The sequence below is a fragment of the Symphalangus syndactylus genome, chromosome 9, assembly GCF_028878055.3.
Source record: "Symphalangus syndactylus isolate Jambi chromosome 9, NHGRI_mSymSyn1-v2.1_pri, whole genome shotgun sequence".
Lineage (NCBI taxonomy): Eukaryota > Metazoa > Chordata > Mammalia > Primates > Hylobatidae > Symphalangus > Symphalangus syndactylus.
In genome coordinates this window covers 53,412,062-53,425,984 of record NC_072431.2, presented here as the reverse complement: position 1 = coordinate 53,425,984, position 13,923 = coordinate 53,412,062, and the positions used below count along the sequence as shown (strand labels likewise).

General features: G+C 48.8%; 1 protein-coding gene across 4 annotated transcripts in view; it reads right to left on the bottom strand.

The window, feature by feature from the left end:
• The window catches only part of SDK1 (sidekick cell adhesion molecule 1), a 973,914-nt gene that overhangs the window by 289,136 nt on the left and 670,855 nt on the right, over positions 1–13,923 (bottom strand). For all 4 annotated transcript variants that reach the window (XR_010122494.1, XR_010122492.1, XR_010122493.1 and 1 more), the window contains exons 8-10: positions 8,463–8,546; positions 4,644–4,838; positions 855–971 (exon numbers count right to left, since the gene is read on the bottom strand). Coding sequence is in view for 1 of the 4 variants with exons in the window: in XM_063646050.1 (XP_063502120.1) it covers positions 855–971; positions 4,644–4,838; positions 8,463–8,546 (396 nt within the window). In the remaining 3 variants the exon portion in view is untranslated. The remainder of the gene's footprint in view (positions 1–854; positions 972–4,643; positions 4,839–8,462; positions 8,547–13,923) is intronic.

The window sequence follows — 13,923 nt, the reverse complement described above, 5'->3', positions numbered from 1 at the left end:
GCCCTCATGGAAGGGGCTATGGGAACTGCAAAGGCAGCCTTCCCAGGAACTGAACCCACAGTGGGCTGAAGCGTCCCAGGTTGACTGGGGAAGGCATGGAACGATGTGGCCCTGGAAGCATCTTTCTTCAACAAAACAAAGGCTGTGATCCTTAATTCTGAATGTTATAAGGAAGAGCTCCGCTTAACAGTGGGAAAAATGAGTGCTAGCAGAGTGACTTCACATCCAATGCTTGACATGGTAAGGCCCGAGGAGGCCTGAGGCACTCTCTGAAGGGTGTGGGTAGAGAAGAGTGACATTTGCACAATCCTTCTCTTTTTCTAATGTGTGTTTCCCTTTCTAGAAGGCAGGGATCTTGCCTGTCCTACTTATCCTTGTGCCCATGGTATCTTGCACCTCGTAGGCATTCTGTAAATCAGGGGTCCCCAAGTCCAGGCCATAGACCTGTTTGGATCTGGGCTGCACAGCAGGAAGTGAACGGTGGCTACAGAGCATGACTGCCTGAGCTCCCCCTCCTGTCAGCTCGGCAGCGGCATTAGATTCTCATAGGAACGCACACCCTCCAGTGAACTATGCATGCCAAGGATCTAGGCTGCACACTCCCTAGAAGAATCTAATGATCTGAGATGGAACAGTTTCATCCTGAGACCATCAGCCCCCACTGGAGACCATGGAGAAATTCTCTTCCAAGAAACAGGTCCCTGGTGCCAAAAAGGTTGGGGACTGCTACCATAAGAGTTATTTAATCTTCACTGAGTGAATGCATAAGTGAATAAACAAGAGAGTGAATAAGAAGCAAGCACTGGCCCAATAGGTTATGTTCTACATGGGCCATGCTGTTGTGGGCTACCCACCTCTTTTCCAGGTGATGGCGGGTTTGGGAGCCCCAGACACCTCACACCTTAGAATGGCTGTCATCCCGTCAGTAACTGTGGTGTCCACTGGCCGCTGGGTGAACACTGGAGCGATATCTGAGAAGAGGAGTTAATGAAATGATCAGGGCCTCGTTCCCCTGAGAGGCTCACACCAGCCTGGCAGAGTATCCTGCACGGGCTTTAGAGAGCCAATCACAGAGGTAACTGTAGCAATACAAAAGGAACACTGTTCAGGAGGGATGGCAGCCCTCCCCTGTTCCTCTCCCAGGAGTTACCTATCTTTGTTTACAACCTGGAGAGAAAATACAGCTTCATGATGTAATAGATACACAAGTGGGAACGTGCAGGGGCCCAGGAAGAACAGTTTTAGATGAACGTTAAAGAGAGGAGAGGCATTTATTTAGATCAGCCAAAAGATTGCTTTTGTTCTTTAAATGAAAGGTAGCCCATGCCTATATTCCCAGCACTTCAGGAGGCTGAGGCAAGAGGATTGCTTGAGGTCAGGAGTTTGAGACCAACCTGGGCAACACAGTGAGATCCCTGTCTCTACCAAAAATGAAAAATTAGCCAGGCATGGTGGTGCATGCCTATAGTCCCACGTACTTGGGAGGTGGAGGTAGGAGGATCGCTTGAGCCCAGGAGGCCGAGGCTGCAGTGAGCTATGATCATGCCACTGTACTACAGCCTGGGTGACAGAGTGAGACCTTATCTCAAAAACAAAAACATAAAAAAGCTAATTATTGAATATAAAATGTCATCCACAAGATGACACTTTCTAGGATCCTTTCTAGGATCTGTTCTGAGAGTTAAAATAACCAGGTTTCGAAGACCTCCATAAAGATACATTTCTGGGAGGTGTCATGAGCCCCAAGTGCTGGGTTTCTTCTTGTTCTTGGGGGATGGTCAGGGCCCCCAGCAGCCCTGAGTCAGACCGAGGAAAGACAGGAGGAGTTCCTGATGGCTTCAGCGAGGGCTCGCCTGACTCTGTGCTACCCAATAACGATAACCCGGAACCCCCCGTACGACAGTGATCTGTGTCTCTCAAGTCTTCTGTGAGGGTCCCTGGGCTGACACCCCTCAAGGAAAGAAGTGAGTAGACCTCACGGAACCCAGGGCACAGCCGCCGTCTCTTCTTGCACCTGTTGAGAATCCCAAGGACCACGGCAAGTCACAGAAACTTCACTGCTAGGGCCCTTCCTGAAGCTGACCCTGTCTCTCCACCTCACATGCAACCACCTGAGTCCAGGGTCTTGCCAGATGCTGCAGGGCCCCCTAACAGGTCTCAACACTTCTGTGCCTGTGTCAGCGTCCCTGAGGCAGTCAGCCTTGAGCTGCCCTTTGAAAGCTACAAAGGCCTTAATGTCCCTTCTCTGCTTGCTCGCAGCTCCGGAGGCTCCTCCTGTTCTTGGCCTCTGCCACTGCCAATCCCTCCACCCTCCAGCCCATCATGGCCACCCTGCTTGTCACTGAGCCCCATCCTATCCACCTCCCTTCACGTGCACACATGCCGAGCTTGTTCCTCCAAGGCACCTGCTGTCCCCTCCAGCCCATGCAACGCACATATCCCCAAGAGTTCACACTCCTGCTCCTTCTAAATCTCTCCTAGAGAAGCCCCCCCAGCCACACTGTCGGGGGAAGGCCCCCGGCTCACTATGCCACCGCACCTGCTCCTCTTTTCTACAGCACCCCTGGCTGGCTGGAGTCATCTCATCCTTCACTGCCTTTCTCCTCCCTGCAGACCCTCCGTCCTGGAAGCACAGGAATCTTGCCTGTGTTCCTCACAGCCGTGTCTCCAAAGCCTCATCCAGAGTGCCCGACACAGATGCTCAACAGCCGCTTGCTAAATGAGCAAATCAATATCGATTTTTTAAAGCACATTTTCCTTTCATTAAGGGTATTTTAATTAAAAAACTCATTTTGCAAAAAACCTCTTCCTACAAAGCAGATAACATGATCACAATCATTGATTTGTTTGTTCACTCACTGACTGCCATAGTAATAGTTCAGGCGGCACTTTCAGTTACATTTCCAATCTGACCCTCATGAGAATCCTATAATCTGGGCTAGGTTAGCTCCATTTTAATGGACGAGAAAACTGAGGCTGAGAGAAACCCAGAGATGTTCTCTGAGTTCTCCTTTATTCTCATTCCTAAGTCTCTTCACTGGAATGGAGATTGGCAAACTACAACCTGGGGGCCAAATTCAGCCTGTACCCTGTGTTTGTAAATAAAGTTTTATTGGAACACAGCAACTCGCATGTGCTGAGAATTGTGGCTGCTTTTAGGTTACTACAGCAATGCTGAGTAGGCCACATCCTTCAAAGCCAAAAATATCTACCATTAGGCCCTTCGCAGAAAAAGCTTGTTGATCCCTGCTCCAGAATGTCCCGGCTCATGATTGCAAGATAGGCTTCAAATAATTCTAATCGATCAAGACTCATCTTCTGACTTGAGCATTCAATATTATTTCTACTGCTTGAAGCAATATTGGTTTCCCAAGCTCCAAAATGAAAGACAAATTTGACCCAAGGGCAAGATTCAAGGAAGGGACCCCTAGTTCACCAAAACACATGTACAGCTTGCTACACACCTTGTCAGTCTCTTTGCAGGCTGTGGGTGGGAAGAGCCCCTCGGCTGTGCACACAGTGACACTGATTTGCTCTCTCCAACAGCTCTCACCCCTAAGGATATCAGAATTTTGCTCCCAAAAGGGCAAACATGAAAGGTATAATTCCATAATCACTAGATTCTACTTCATTTTAGAAGAACAGTATCATACAACCATGGGAGATTAAAAAGAAAACCCACAGAAACAATGAAAACCTCTACCTTGAGTTTATTTTTCAAAGACAGAGAGCCAAGGTATTTCTGTTAATGGGATAATAAAAGAAACTCACGAAGAACTACAATTGTTCAATAAAAGTAAAATAGAGAATGAATGTAAAAAATAGAAAAAAAAAGATCAAAAGAAAAAGATTAGGAGTGAGCTATTCACTCAATAGTCTTTCCAATTCTGCCCAGAAAATAAGGGAGTTTTTTCTACTTCTCCTCAAGAGAGAGGAGGGCTTAGTGCGGGAAGAGGCAAGGCTGCCCTGAGAAGAGGAGGGCACTAGGGCCGGGGAGTGACAGGCGTCTGTGCTGCTCGTGGGCCTCAGAAGTTTCCCCACAGGACCCACAAAGGCTTCAGGTGTGCTTCAGAGCTGGCTCTCCTAGTCTGGCCACTACTGGCCACATCACCCTTTCTGTTTACCTCAGGGGGCTGAACAGATACTACCATTTTCTGTGTGTATTATACGGGGCAAAGTTTGGGAAGTTCTACCTTGAAGGCCCAGTCCAGCAGGTCTGGCTTTGTTGACAGGTGTACTCACTGGATACATCCAGGTGGCTGTGGGCCTGGGTGTACCCACTGGTTACATCCAGGTAGCCGTGGGCCTGGGTGTACCTACTGGATACCTCCAGGTGGCTGTGGGCCTCGGCGTACCCACTGGTTACATCCGGGTAGCCATGGGCCTGGGTGTACCCACTGGTTACACCTGGGTAGCCATGGGCCTGGGCGTACCCACTGGATACATCCAAGTGGCTGTGGGCATGGGTGTACCCACTGGTTACATCTGGGTAGCCATGGGGCTGAGTGTACTCACTGGATATGTCCAGGTCAGGTAGCTGTGAGCGTGGGTGTACTCACTGGTTACATCCGGGTAGCCATGGGCCTTGGGTGTACTCACTGGATAAGTCCAGGTCAGGTAGCTGCGGGCCCGGGTGTACTCACTGGTTACATCCAGGTAGGTGTGGGTCTGGATCTCCCCTCCTTCATTGCTGGCTAAGCACTGGAAGATTCCGGAGTCCTCTGGACTCAGCTTCTGGATGTGCAGGCCTCCGCTGGCGAGCACTTTGTATCGAGGATTCTGGAGCCTGCTGATGGAGATGGCATCCTTGTACCACTGGAGGGTGGGAAGGGGGACCCCTGCGTAGGAATGGGAATAAATAGGATTTTAAAAATAATTCCTGACGTGAGAACTGAGGCATATCTGTTTCAAAGGCTAGAATGGCAATATTTTAATAGGCATTTTCTTGTCTATTTGTGCTTTCAACCACCCTGTAAGGAGCTATTTTTCTCGTTGTAGATGAAGCAATCGACACAGAGGGGCATTGAGAGGAACAGTTGGCACGGACTCCGGCCACCCTGGCTGCGGTGCCTTCCAGGCTCCGCTCAGAACCCACACAGGCTTGTGCTCGTTTGGAAAGAAGGAGATTCCAGCTGAGACTGACCTTAAGGTTCAGATGGAGATGAAGCCCTCTCTGCTCTGCAATGCCCTACTCAGCCACTGAGGGAGGGATTGGGCACAGGGTCATAGGGCAGAGGACAGGACACAGGCCACATCCCAGGTCTGTGCCTCGTGGACAGTGTCACCTTGGGCAGAATACATTACCTGTCCCTTTCTTTGTCTGTTTCCTCACATGCAGGTAAGTGAATGATAATCGTTGAAGATTGGATGTGTTTGTGTGTCTGTGCGTGTGTGTGTACATGTATGTGCGTGTGTGTGCACACATGTGTGCATGTGTATATATGTGCATGTGCACGTTTACATGTGTGCATATGTGTGCATGTGTGCATATATGTGCATGTGTTTATGTGTATACATGTGCGTGTGTGTATATGTGTGTGTACATCTATGTATATGAGCACCTGCATATATATGTGTACATGTGTTTCTATGTGTGTCTGTGTGAGTTGGTGCATATATGTGCATGTGTGTACATTTACATATGTATTTATAAAACTCATGCCCGGCACCTGGTGAGTACTCAATGGCAGTATCACTATCCATCCCAACAGCTAACAATGAAAATGAGTGCCATCTTTTAAACACCCCCTATCAAAGGGTTGGATACCATGGGCCTTCATGGAGTTCTACTGTCTCAGAGGAGCAATTTATTAGGTTAAGTAACCTTGTTAAGGGTCGAGGAGGCACAAGAGGTATTCCATCGTGGATACAGGAAAAGCTGCCTCACTCCATGAGGCATATCTAGACTTAGCTCTAGATCTCAGATGGTTCCGTACCTCAGTTTCCCTAAATAGAAAGTGGATTTAAATAAAAAACATATCTTGACATGCTTCAGTGCAAAGCACACCAAAACCCCTTGATTTAAGATGGCGTGTGGGTAGGTGTGAGATGTCAACTTTAATAAATAAAGTTAATGCCATGGAATATCTCAAGATAATGTCTTCTCAGATTCTCTTCTTTGCCTTAATTATTTTTCCTGTCACTTTTCATTAAGTCAGGAAATCTTAAAAAATCCATTTCAAGGTAAAAGCATAACCAATTCATGTAATATCTCATAATAGCAGTTACATGATGTCACTTTCCTAAGGAATAACCACTTCGCATGCTGCTATAGTTTCACTGTCAAAATGAAAAGAAAGCAGTAAATTATACAACGGCAGTGCAATGTTGGAAGATCTGTTCTCTCTATATTTGTAAGTCCACACTTAACAAGCAGTTTACCCTGCAGAAGTCACGCAAAAAAAAAAAAAAAAAAAAAAAAAAGGAGCTTTCTCTTGTCAAAGGGAGTTTAAGATTGTCATTTGTTGAAAAATAATTGTTAGTACATAGGGAACTGGGAGTATTTCTATTTTGGGGCAATTTAATGTCATAACAGAAATCTTATCCCCCGCAGTATTGTATACTCTTATTTCTGAAATATAAGCTCTCTAAATATTTTATAGCTTCACATTCACAGAGTTGTTGGCCTTAAGAAGCTGGCACCTACACAAGAAAGAACAATGCAACCACCGTAAGAAAGATAATTCCACGTAAAATTCGTCTTACTCTTCTCTCACACTTTCCCCCCCTCCCCTATGCTGAATCAGTAGAGCTGGAACACAGAAGAACAGAAACAGAACAGAGCCGTGGACAGCAGCCGCTGTGAGCTGGTCAGGAGCCGAGGACCAGAACTCCTACTGAACCAAGTTCTGGGCCAGGAGCAGTGGTAACAAAGCACAGCGGGTCGGGAGGGGGTCTCTGGGCAGAGGCTGATCTTTCCCTCTACCACCAGGACTGGAAGGGTGACACGCTGCTGCACTGGAAGGGTGACACAGCACTGGAAGGGTGACACACCATTTTCAGGAATAAGAAATGGCATCCACACAGTTGCAGGTATGGACAAATGGCATTTGTTCTAAGTCCAGGGCTTCAGGTCCAGGGGGAAGCTAGTGTTCTGGCAAGAGCCAGGTGGCTGCTTTGGTGGCTGACAGATTTGTGTTTGGGTCCTGCCTCCATTACCATGTGGCCCTAGGTAAGTTATGTACCCAGCATTTAATGAGCAACCCCCACAGTCCACACACTGGGCAATGACTTCACCAGAGAAGGATCCCATTTCAGCGCGTGGCCCAGTGCCTTGTGCACAGTACTTAACTATGCTTTCTAGGGCTTGGTTTTCCTGTGGTACAGTGAGATAATCATCTCTCTCAGGAGCTGTTTTGAAGATTTACAAAACTGGTAGTCATTCTTACCTTCTGAGCTCTCAGGGAGTAGGAGAAAATACTATCCTTAGGACGGATGGGTACAAACAAAAGAGAAAAGATCCTTTTCATTTCCTGATAGTTGCCAGAATACAAACACAGATTTTGTTAACGAAACTGCCTTGACAAGCCTGTCTCTGCTAGAAGGTTTTGTGTAATCACCTGTGCTGCTTGACATGAGATGGTGACAGTGGGCAGCTTGTAATTGAGGCATGGTAATGAGGGCTGGGATGACCTGAACAGCAAAGGAAAAGTGGACCCAGAGCTGAAAAGGCCAAAAAAAAAAAAAGTAACATTTCCTATTCAAATACTATTCGGCCACAAAAAAGAATAAAAGGGTGTCTTTTGCAGCAACCTGGATGGAACCAAAGGCCATTGAGTTATGTTAGAGAACTCAGACACAGAAAGACAAAGACTGCCTGTTCTCACTAATAAGTGGGTGCTAAGTCACATGTGCACATGGATGCAAAGTGTGGAAGGAGACAATGGGGACTCAAAAGGGTGTGGGGTGGGCGATGAGAAATTACTTAACGGGTACAAGGGACATCACTCCAGTGATGGACGCACTCCAAGCTCTGGCTTCACCACTGTGCAATTTATCAATGGAACAAAATTGCCTTGTACCTCATGTATCTACTACAAATACATGTACACCCATCTCCCTTTCTAGAGTGGATTTGGTCACCAGTCCCAGTCACCCCATGGATGAGAAAGAATTTTCTGCCCCGAATCTCAGGGGGTTGCACTCTTGTGGAGGCAGGGCCTTTGAAGGGGAGTCCACAGGATATGATGGAGTCCCCTCTCTGTCTGGGGTAGATGGGGGCTTCCTTTTTGCTCTGCTGGGTAAATAGTATCATCTCTGTTTTGCAGGGGAGGAAGCAAAAGCTTGGCAAAGTCAAATGCCTTACCCACAGTCACTGCCCCAAGACCAATCTACTCTCTGAAGTCTGCTGTTCGCCATCACACTCAATGTCTCCCTAGAACGATGGCAATTCTGCTATGGAAAAAGGTTGTTTCCCTTCCTCCCACTCACGGCTCCTTGTCCAGCAGCCACTCTGCACTCACCCATGGCTTGACATCCGATGTCCACAGTTTCTTCTACTTCAGCTGAAATCCGACCCTCAGGCTCAGCAGTAAAATATGGTGGCTCTTCAAACAAGAAAATAAAAAAAAGCCCCTAAGCCACAGATGGATATGTCAGAGACCATATAACCTAAAATAGTTTGGGCTCCTCTTAAAAACCATTCTTGAAATCTTCATCATCAGTTAGCATCGCGTATACAAACTCAGAACTCAGTGAGCACAGGCCAAAGGCAATTTACAGTCTGGGGTTTCAGAAAGCAAATTACTACTCAGGGTGATGGCCACTTTTCAGTTTATGGGCTTGAATCATGGAATATCTTAATTCACATTTTAGAAGGACTACGCCAAGAGGTGCATAAAGGTTTATATTTACAGCACCGTATTTTATGGGCTAGTTTGCTTCAGTATCTAAACTAAACACGAGCTCGTGAAGCTTGTCAAGTGCCTGAGAAAGGTGTGCAGCCTATATCGGGGAATAGCCTATTAACATACTTTTAAAATTCTTAGCAGTTCTCCTCCAAAATAGAGATTTAATACTTCAATGGAATACAAAATAATAACTAAGAGAAAAATATAAGGGAGCGCTCATCTATCTTTAGTAGCAAAGGAAACTCCTAGGCACTTGCAATCTCTAGATACTCCACTCGCCTGTTCCGCAGAAAAAAAATAGTGGTTGTATTAAACAATGAATTTCCTTGGAGAGCCAACTGCAATATTTTTCCAGTTTATTCAGCAGAAACTCAACAGAGGCACGGCCAAGTTTGTCAAGTGTTAAGGTGGTGGTGATTTCATTATCATGATAACAAAAGGCTGTTTTGTTCACTTTCTGTGCGATAATTAATTTCTGGGAACTGTCTTCCAGAGTTGGTTTACTTTCGTTATAATTGTGTTGAATGTGGATAAGATAGCTTGGCATGCCTCCTGTATTGACTGTATCTTTAAAACAAGGTGGGACCTAAAAGATGAAAAAGAGAAATGAAAACTAAGCATTTCAAAGAAATGATTAAAGGGGAAGCGGCTGAAGGTTTCTGGAAGGAGGCAAAGTGAGGTTTCACTTCTGCGATTACCTGGATCACCCAAGCAGAAAGAATCTGCCTGAATTAACCACCCTGGCTGAGGAGATGGCTGCAAATTCATTAGAAGGAAGCAGATTCCTCTACTTAAGTTTTCATGTGTACAGACCAAGCCTGAAGAAATATTACCAGCATTTAATGTCTACCTTTTTCAAGCTCATCTTCATTGCACAACTCATACATCCCCCATTTGATCACATTTGCTCAATCAATAACCATGAAGGCAGTATTATTTATATTCCAACTATACAGTAGCTGCCTGCTGTCAGGGCCCTTGTGTGCAGGTCCTGACCCGTATTCATCAGGGAAGCTAAGTCAATATCTACCGTCATGATCTGATTAAACGCATGCAAGGGAAAAAGGAAAAAATATATTCAACATCAACATTTGCTTATGATTAATTATAGTTTTCCTCTTCTTAGTTGAGCGTTTTCTTTTTAGAAAACTGTCAAGTCCTGTGCAGTCGTGAGAAGTAACACTGTAACACTGAAAGAGCTCATGGACCCTTCACTCGGCTTCCCGCAATGGTAACATCTTGCAAAAAACAATTGTATAACATCACGACCACTACCGCTACTGATACAGTCAACCTAGTTTATCCAGCTCTTGCCAGTGTTTCCTGCGCTCAAGTGTGCATGTGAAAAGAGGGCACATGCATGTCCCACGCAACATTATTACGTGTGTAGGTCCACAGGTCCATCAGCACAAGGGTGTTGCCTTCCATGACCAGGAGCACCCCAAGCCCCCACCCCTCGCAACCACTAATCCGTTCTCTGTTTCTGTAGGTTTGTCATTTCAAGAATGTTACCGAAAGGAGGTCATCCAGTGGAACCTTTGCAACTATTTTTTTCACTCCTCATGGTTCCCTTGAGATTCACCCAAGATGACCTGTGCTTTGATAGTACAAAATCCATATATATGAATGGTCAGCACCTATGGGCCCAGGGTGCCTTCTCCAAGGTACTGATTACCGCTGTCGCCTGGTACAGTCCCCCGAAGCTTCCCTTGAGTGCCAGGAAGGGACCTCGCTGGGGTCAGGAAGAAGGGCACTCCACACAGTGACCTGAAGCTGGCTCGGCTGAGCAAGTGCATGGCTCTGGGGACCTCCAGGCTCAGACGGTGCTGGTCCTCTCCAACTGGTGACCTCTCTCCACCCCAGCCAGTGACCACCTGTGCTTGGCATACAGCATGCCGTCTGGTGAGAAAACTCACCCCACTCCACACTCTCCATAGTACTGTGGCCTGGGCGAGGTCTGGGGGGCAGCCTGCCACTGCCTGCAGGGGCCAATGTCCTGGGCAGTTTTAGTAGCTCAGTGCCAGGCATGGGTGGAAAACATCTGGCTGTTCATTGCAGATGCTCTTAGCTTGTTCTGGAAAGCCTTCCGGGTCGCTGTGCCTGGAGAGCAGGTGCAGAGCTGCCCGTGCCCTGCATGGCCTCTGAGCTTCCCTTAGTACTTCCCCATTGTGTGAGGGTGCAAGTTCTCTCCCTGCCAATCTTTCCTAGTATTCTAACCCAGCGGCTGCTCAGATGGAGTTTCTCCCCATTTCCAGCTACATTTTTACACACAGTCTGCTCTAAGGGAAAGAAGCAGAGGAAATGCCAAGCTTATGGACCGTCAAAAGCCCGTGAGTTAAACACTGGGGAAAATCCATTGTAAATGAGTCATCCTGTGCATAGACCCTCAACCACTTACTCTTCAGAGGGCAAGAGGGCGAGGGCATGTCTTAGCCAATCAGTGGCAACTCTGTCTAGAAAGGGTACTCTGCCAACATGGGTCCACCCTGGACTTCTGAAAATTGATCCTGACTGTAGCCAACAAAACAGGGGACGGAAACAAACACTTCTCCCACTTTTGAAACAATATGAAGACATCAGGGAAAGGTTCTCATGCCCTGTGTGAAGTCAGGGTGTTAGGAAAAGGCCAGCACAGATTTTCCACCTTCCACATGGCCCAGACCCCATGGCAGCTGCCTCCAGGTGCAGCATAAGCTTCTAGCTCCCCAGTCTCAGAGAGGAAGTGGGGAGACCTCCGAGACTGCCCCCAAACCAAGGGCCTCTGTCAAATGACCTCACTCTCCAAAATGCCAGTGTGACAAAGTGCAGGCTCAGGCCCGACGGAGGCAGCCGTGGTGGAGAAGGCCCCCCTAACACCACGCATTTGTCCTGCACTCCCATCTCCGATGCTGCTGGGTTTTGGCTTCTGAGTTGCAAGGCTTCTTCTGTGTAGGGATCACTATAAGACCCAAAGATGTTCCCTGCGCTGCCTCCCTGTTCCTTCCAGGTCGCCCCTCTCAGGGAGCAGCATGTCCCATGCATGCCCTTGGCTGCCTGGACTGCACTCTAGTCCACCAAGGTGGGCAGAACGGCTGCCAGAGGTGTCCACACCCACAACCCTGGAACCTATGAATATCCTGTCTTACTTGGCAAGAGGGACTCTGCAGGTGGGATTAGGTAACCCATCTTAAAATAGGGAGACTGTCTTGGATTTGCTGGGTGGGCCCAATTTAATCATGTGAGCCCCTAAAAGGAGAGGACTTTCTGCAGCTGGAGGCACAGGGGAGAGCAGAGAGCTTCCATGTGTGACAAGAACTCAGCTGCAGCTGCTGGCTCTGGAGATGAGCCAGGGATGCAGGGGACTCTGGAACCTGAGAGGACCCCTGGCCAGAAGCCAGCCCCCAAGCCACATGCACTGAATTCCACGAACAACTTGAAGGGGCTGGCAGCAGATGCCCCACCAGGTAAGAGTCCATCCCAGTCAAAACTCGCCCTCCGAGTTTCTGAGCCATTGTGCTCAGCAGGAGCAGGGCACATGTGGGAGCAACCGGCTTCGTGTGTGATGAGGAGACAGTGTGGAAGGCGTGGGTTGGAGGGAAGCTGCATCTCACAGGCACTAAGGTGCTGCAGTCAGAGATAAGGGGCATCCTTGTCTTATCCGCAGGGAAAAAAAAAATGTTTCATAGGTGGTGAGGCACATCCTGATTCCAGAGACAGTAAACATGAAAAATATGTGTCACATAACTGATTATTGGTGAATAGCTAGTGCAATGGGACATATGGGATAATAGAGTTATGCCAACAGCAACTAAAGCCACTATTTCAGAGCTTCTGTGACAGACATTTTTGCATTTAACCTTCACAATATGAGTTGGTATCATCTACATCCATCTCCTCCATTTTATGGATGTGGAAACTGAGGCCAACACTCATTCAAGCCAGTGAATGGTGCAGTGAGAAGTGGACCCTGTTTCTGTCTGCAGAGCCTGCACTGTTTTACGTCACGCTATGCTGCCCCCGCTGTGTCCCCAGAGCCCACTCTGTTTTACATCATGCAGCGCTGCCCCCAGCACGTGCCCTAGGTCGCAAGGGCCGGGCTGAGAGCACAGTAGTCTCCCCCAGGGCGAAGCATCCAAGGGCTGCACAGCAAAGGGGATGCTTGAGGCAAGTCGTGGACACGCGGCCCTTGCCAACCAGGGCAGTCACGGACATGCAGCCCTCGCCAACCAGGTGGATCATGGATGTGCAGCCCTCACCAACCAGGTGAGACAGCACTGGGGCTGGAGGCACATTCCTCCCAGGCACAGGCATTAGCAGGGACACAGGGGTCTGCAGTAACATGACCCAGGCTTGGGTTGGCCTTCCCTCGAAGCAGGCCCTGAGACAGGTTTGATGCTGACAGTTTCTTAGGTGGTGAGGGAAACCCCACTGGGACAGTGTGGGGTCGGCCGCAAAGAGCCTGTTGTGCAGCAGCTCCCAGGGCAGGAGGCTCCCGCCTCATGCTCAGGGACACTCTGGGAGCCAGTATAGAACACAACCCCATGAGGACGGGTAGCTAAGGGCCTGGGTATCTACCCACCAGCTCCCCTCAGATGCTGGGTGAGACTATTTCTGGGGGTGTTGGTCCCCAGCACTTCTGCCTGCTGCAGGGGGCAAAGCTGGCTCCAGGCTGAGGACGCTGCCAGGAAGGACATGGGGGCACCTGCAGTTGAAAGTCACACACAGAAGTGGGAAAGGTGGGGGCCCTGCTGGGCCACTGCCTCCCTGTGTTCCGGGAACAGCTGTAGCATGGAGTGTGTTGGGTTGTGTGTGGTGTGGGGGAAGCGGGAGGGGATGGCAGAAAGTGTAGAGGGGAAGTGGGAGGGGAGGGCGGAGGGCTTAGAGGGGAAGTGGGAAGGGAGGGCGGACGGCTTAGAGAGGAAGTGGGAGGGGAGGGGAGGGTGTGGAGGGGAGGAAGGAGGGGAGGGGAGGGTGTGGAGGGGAGGCAGGAGGGGAGGGGAGGCAGGAGGGGAGGGAAGGCAGGAGGGGAAGGATGGGGAGGGCATAGAGGGGAGCTGCGAGGGAGGGGGAGGGCGTGGAGGGGAAGGGAGGGGAG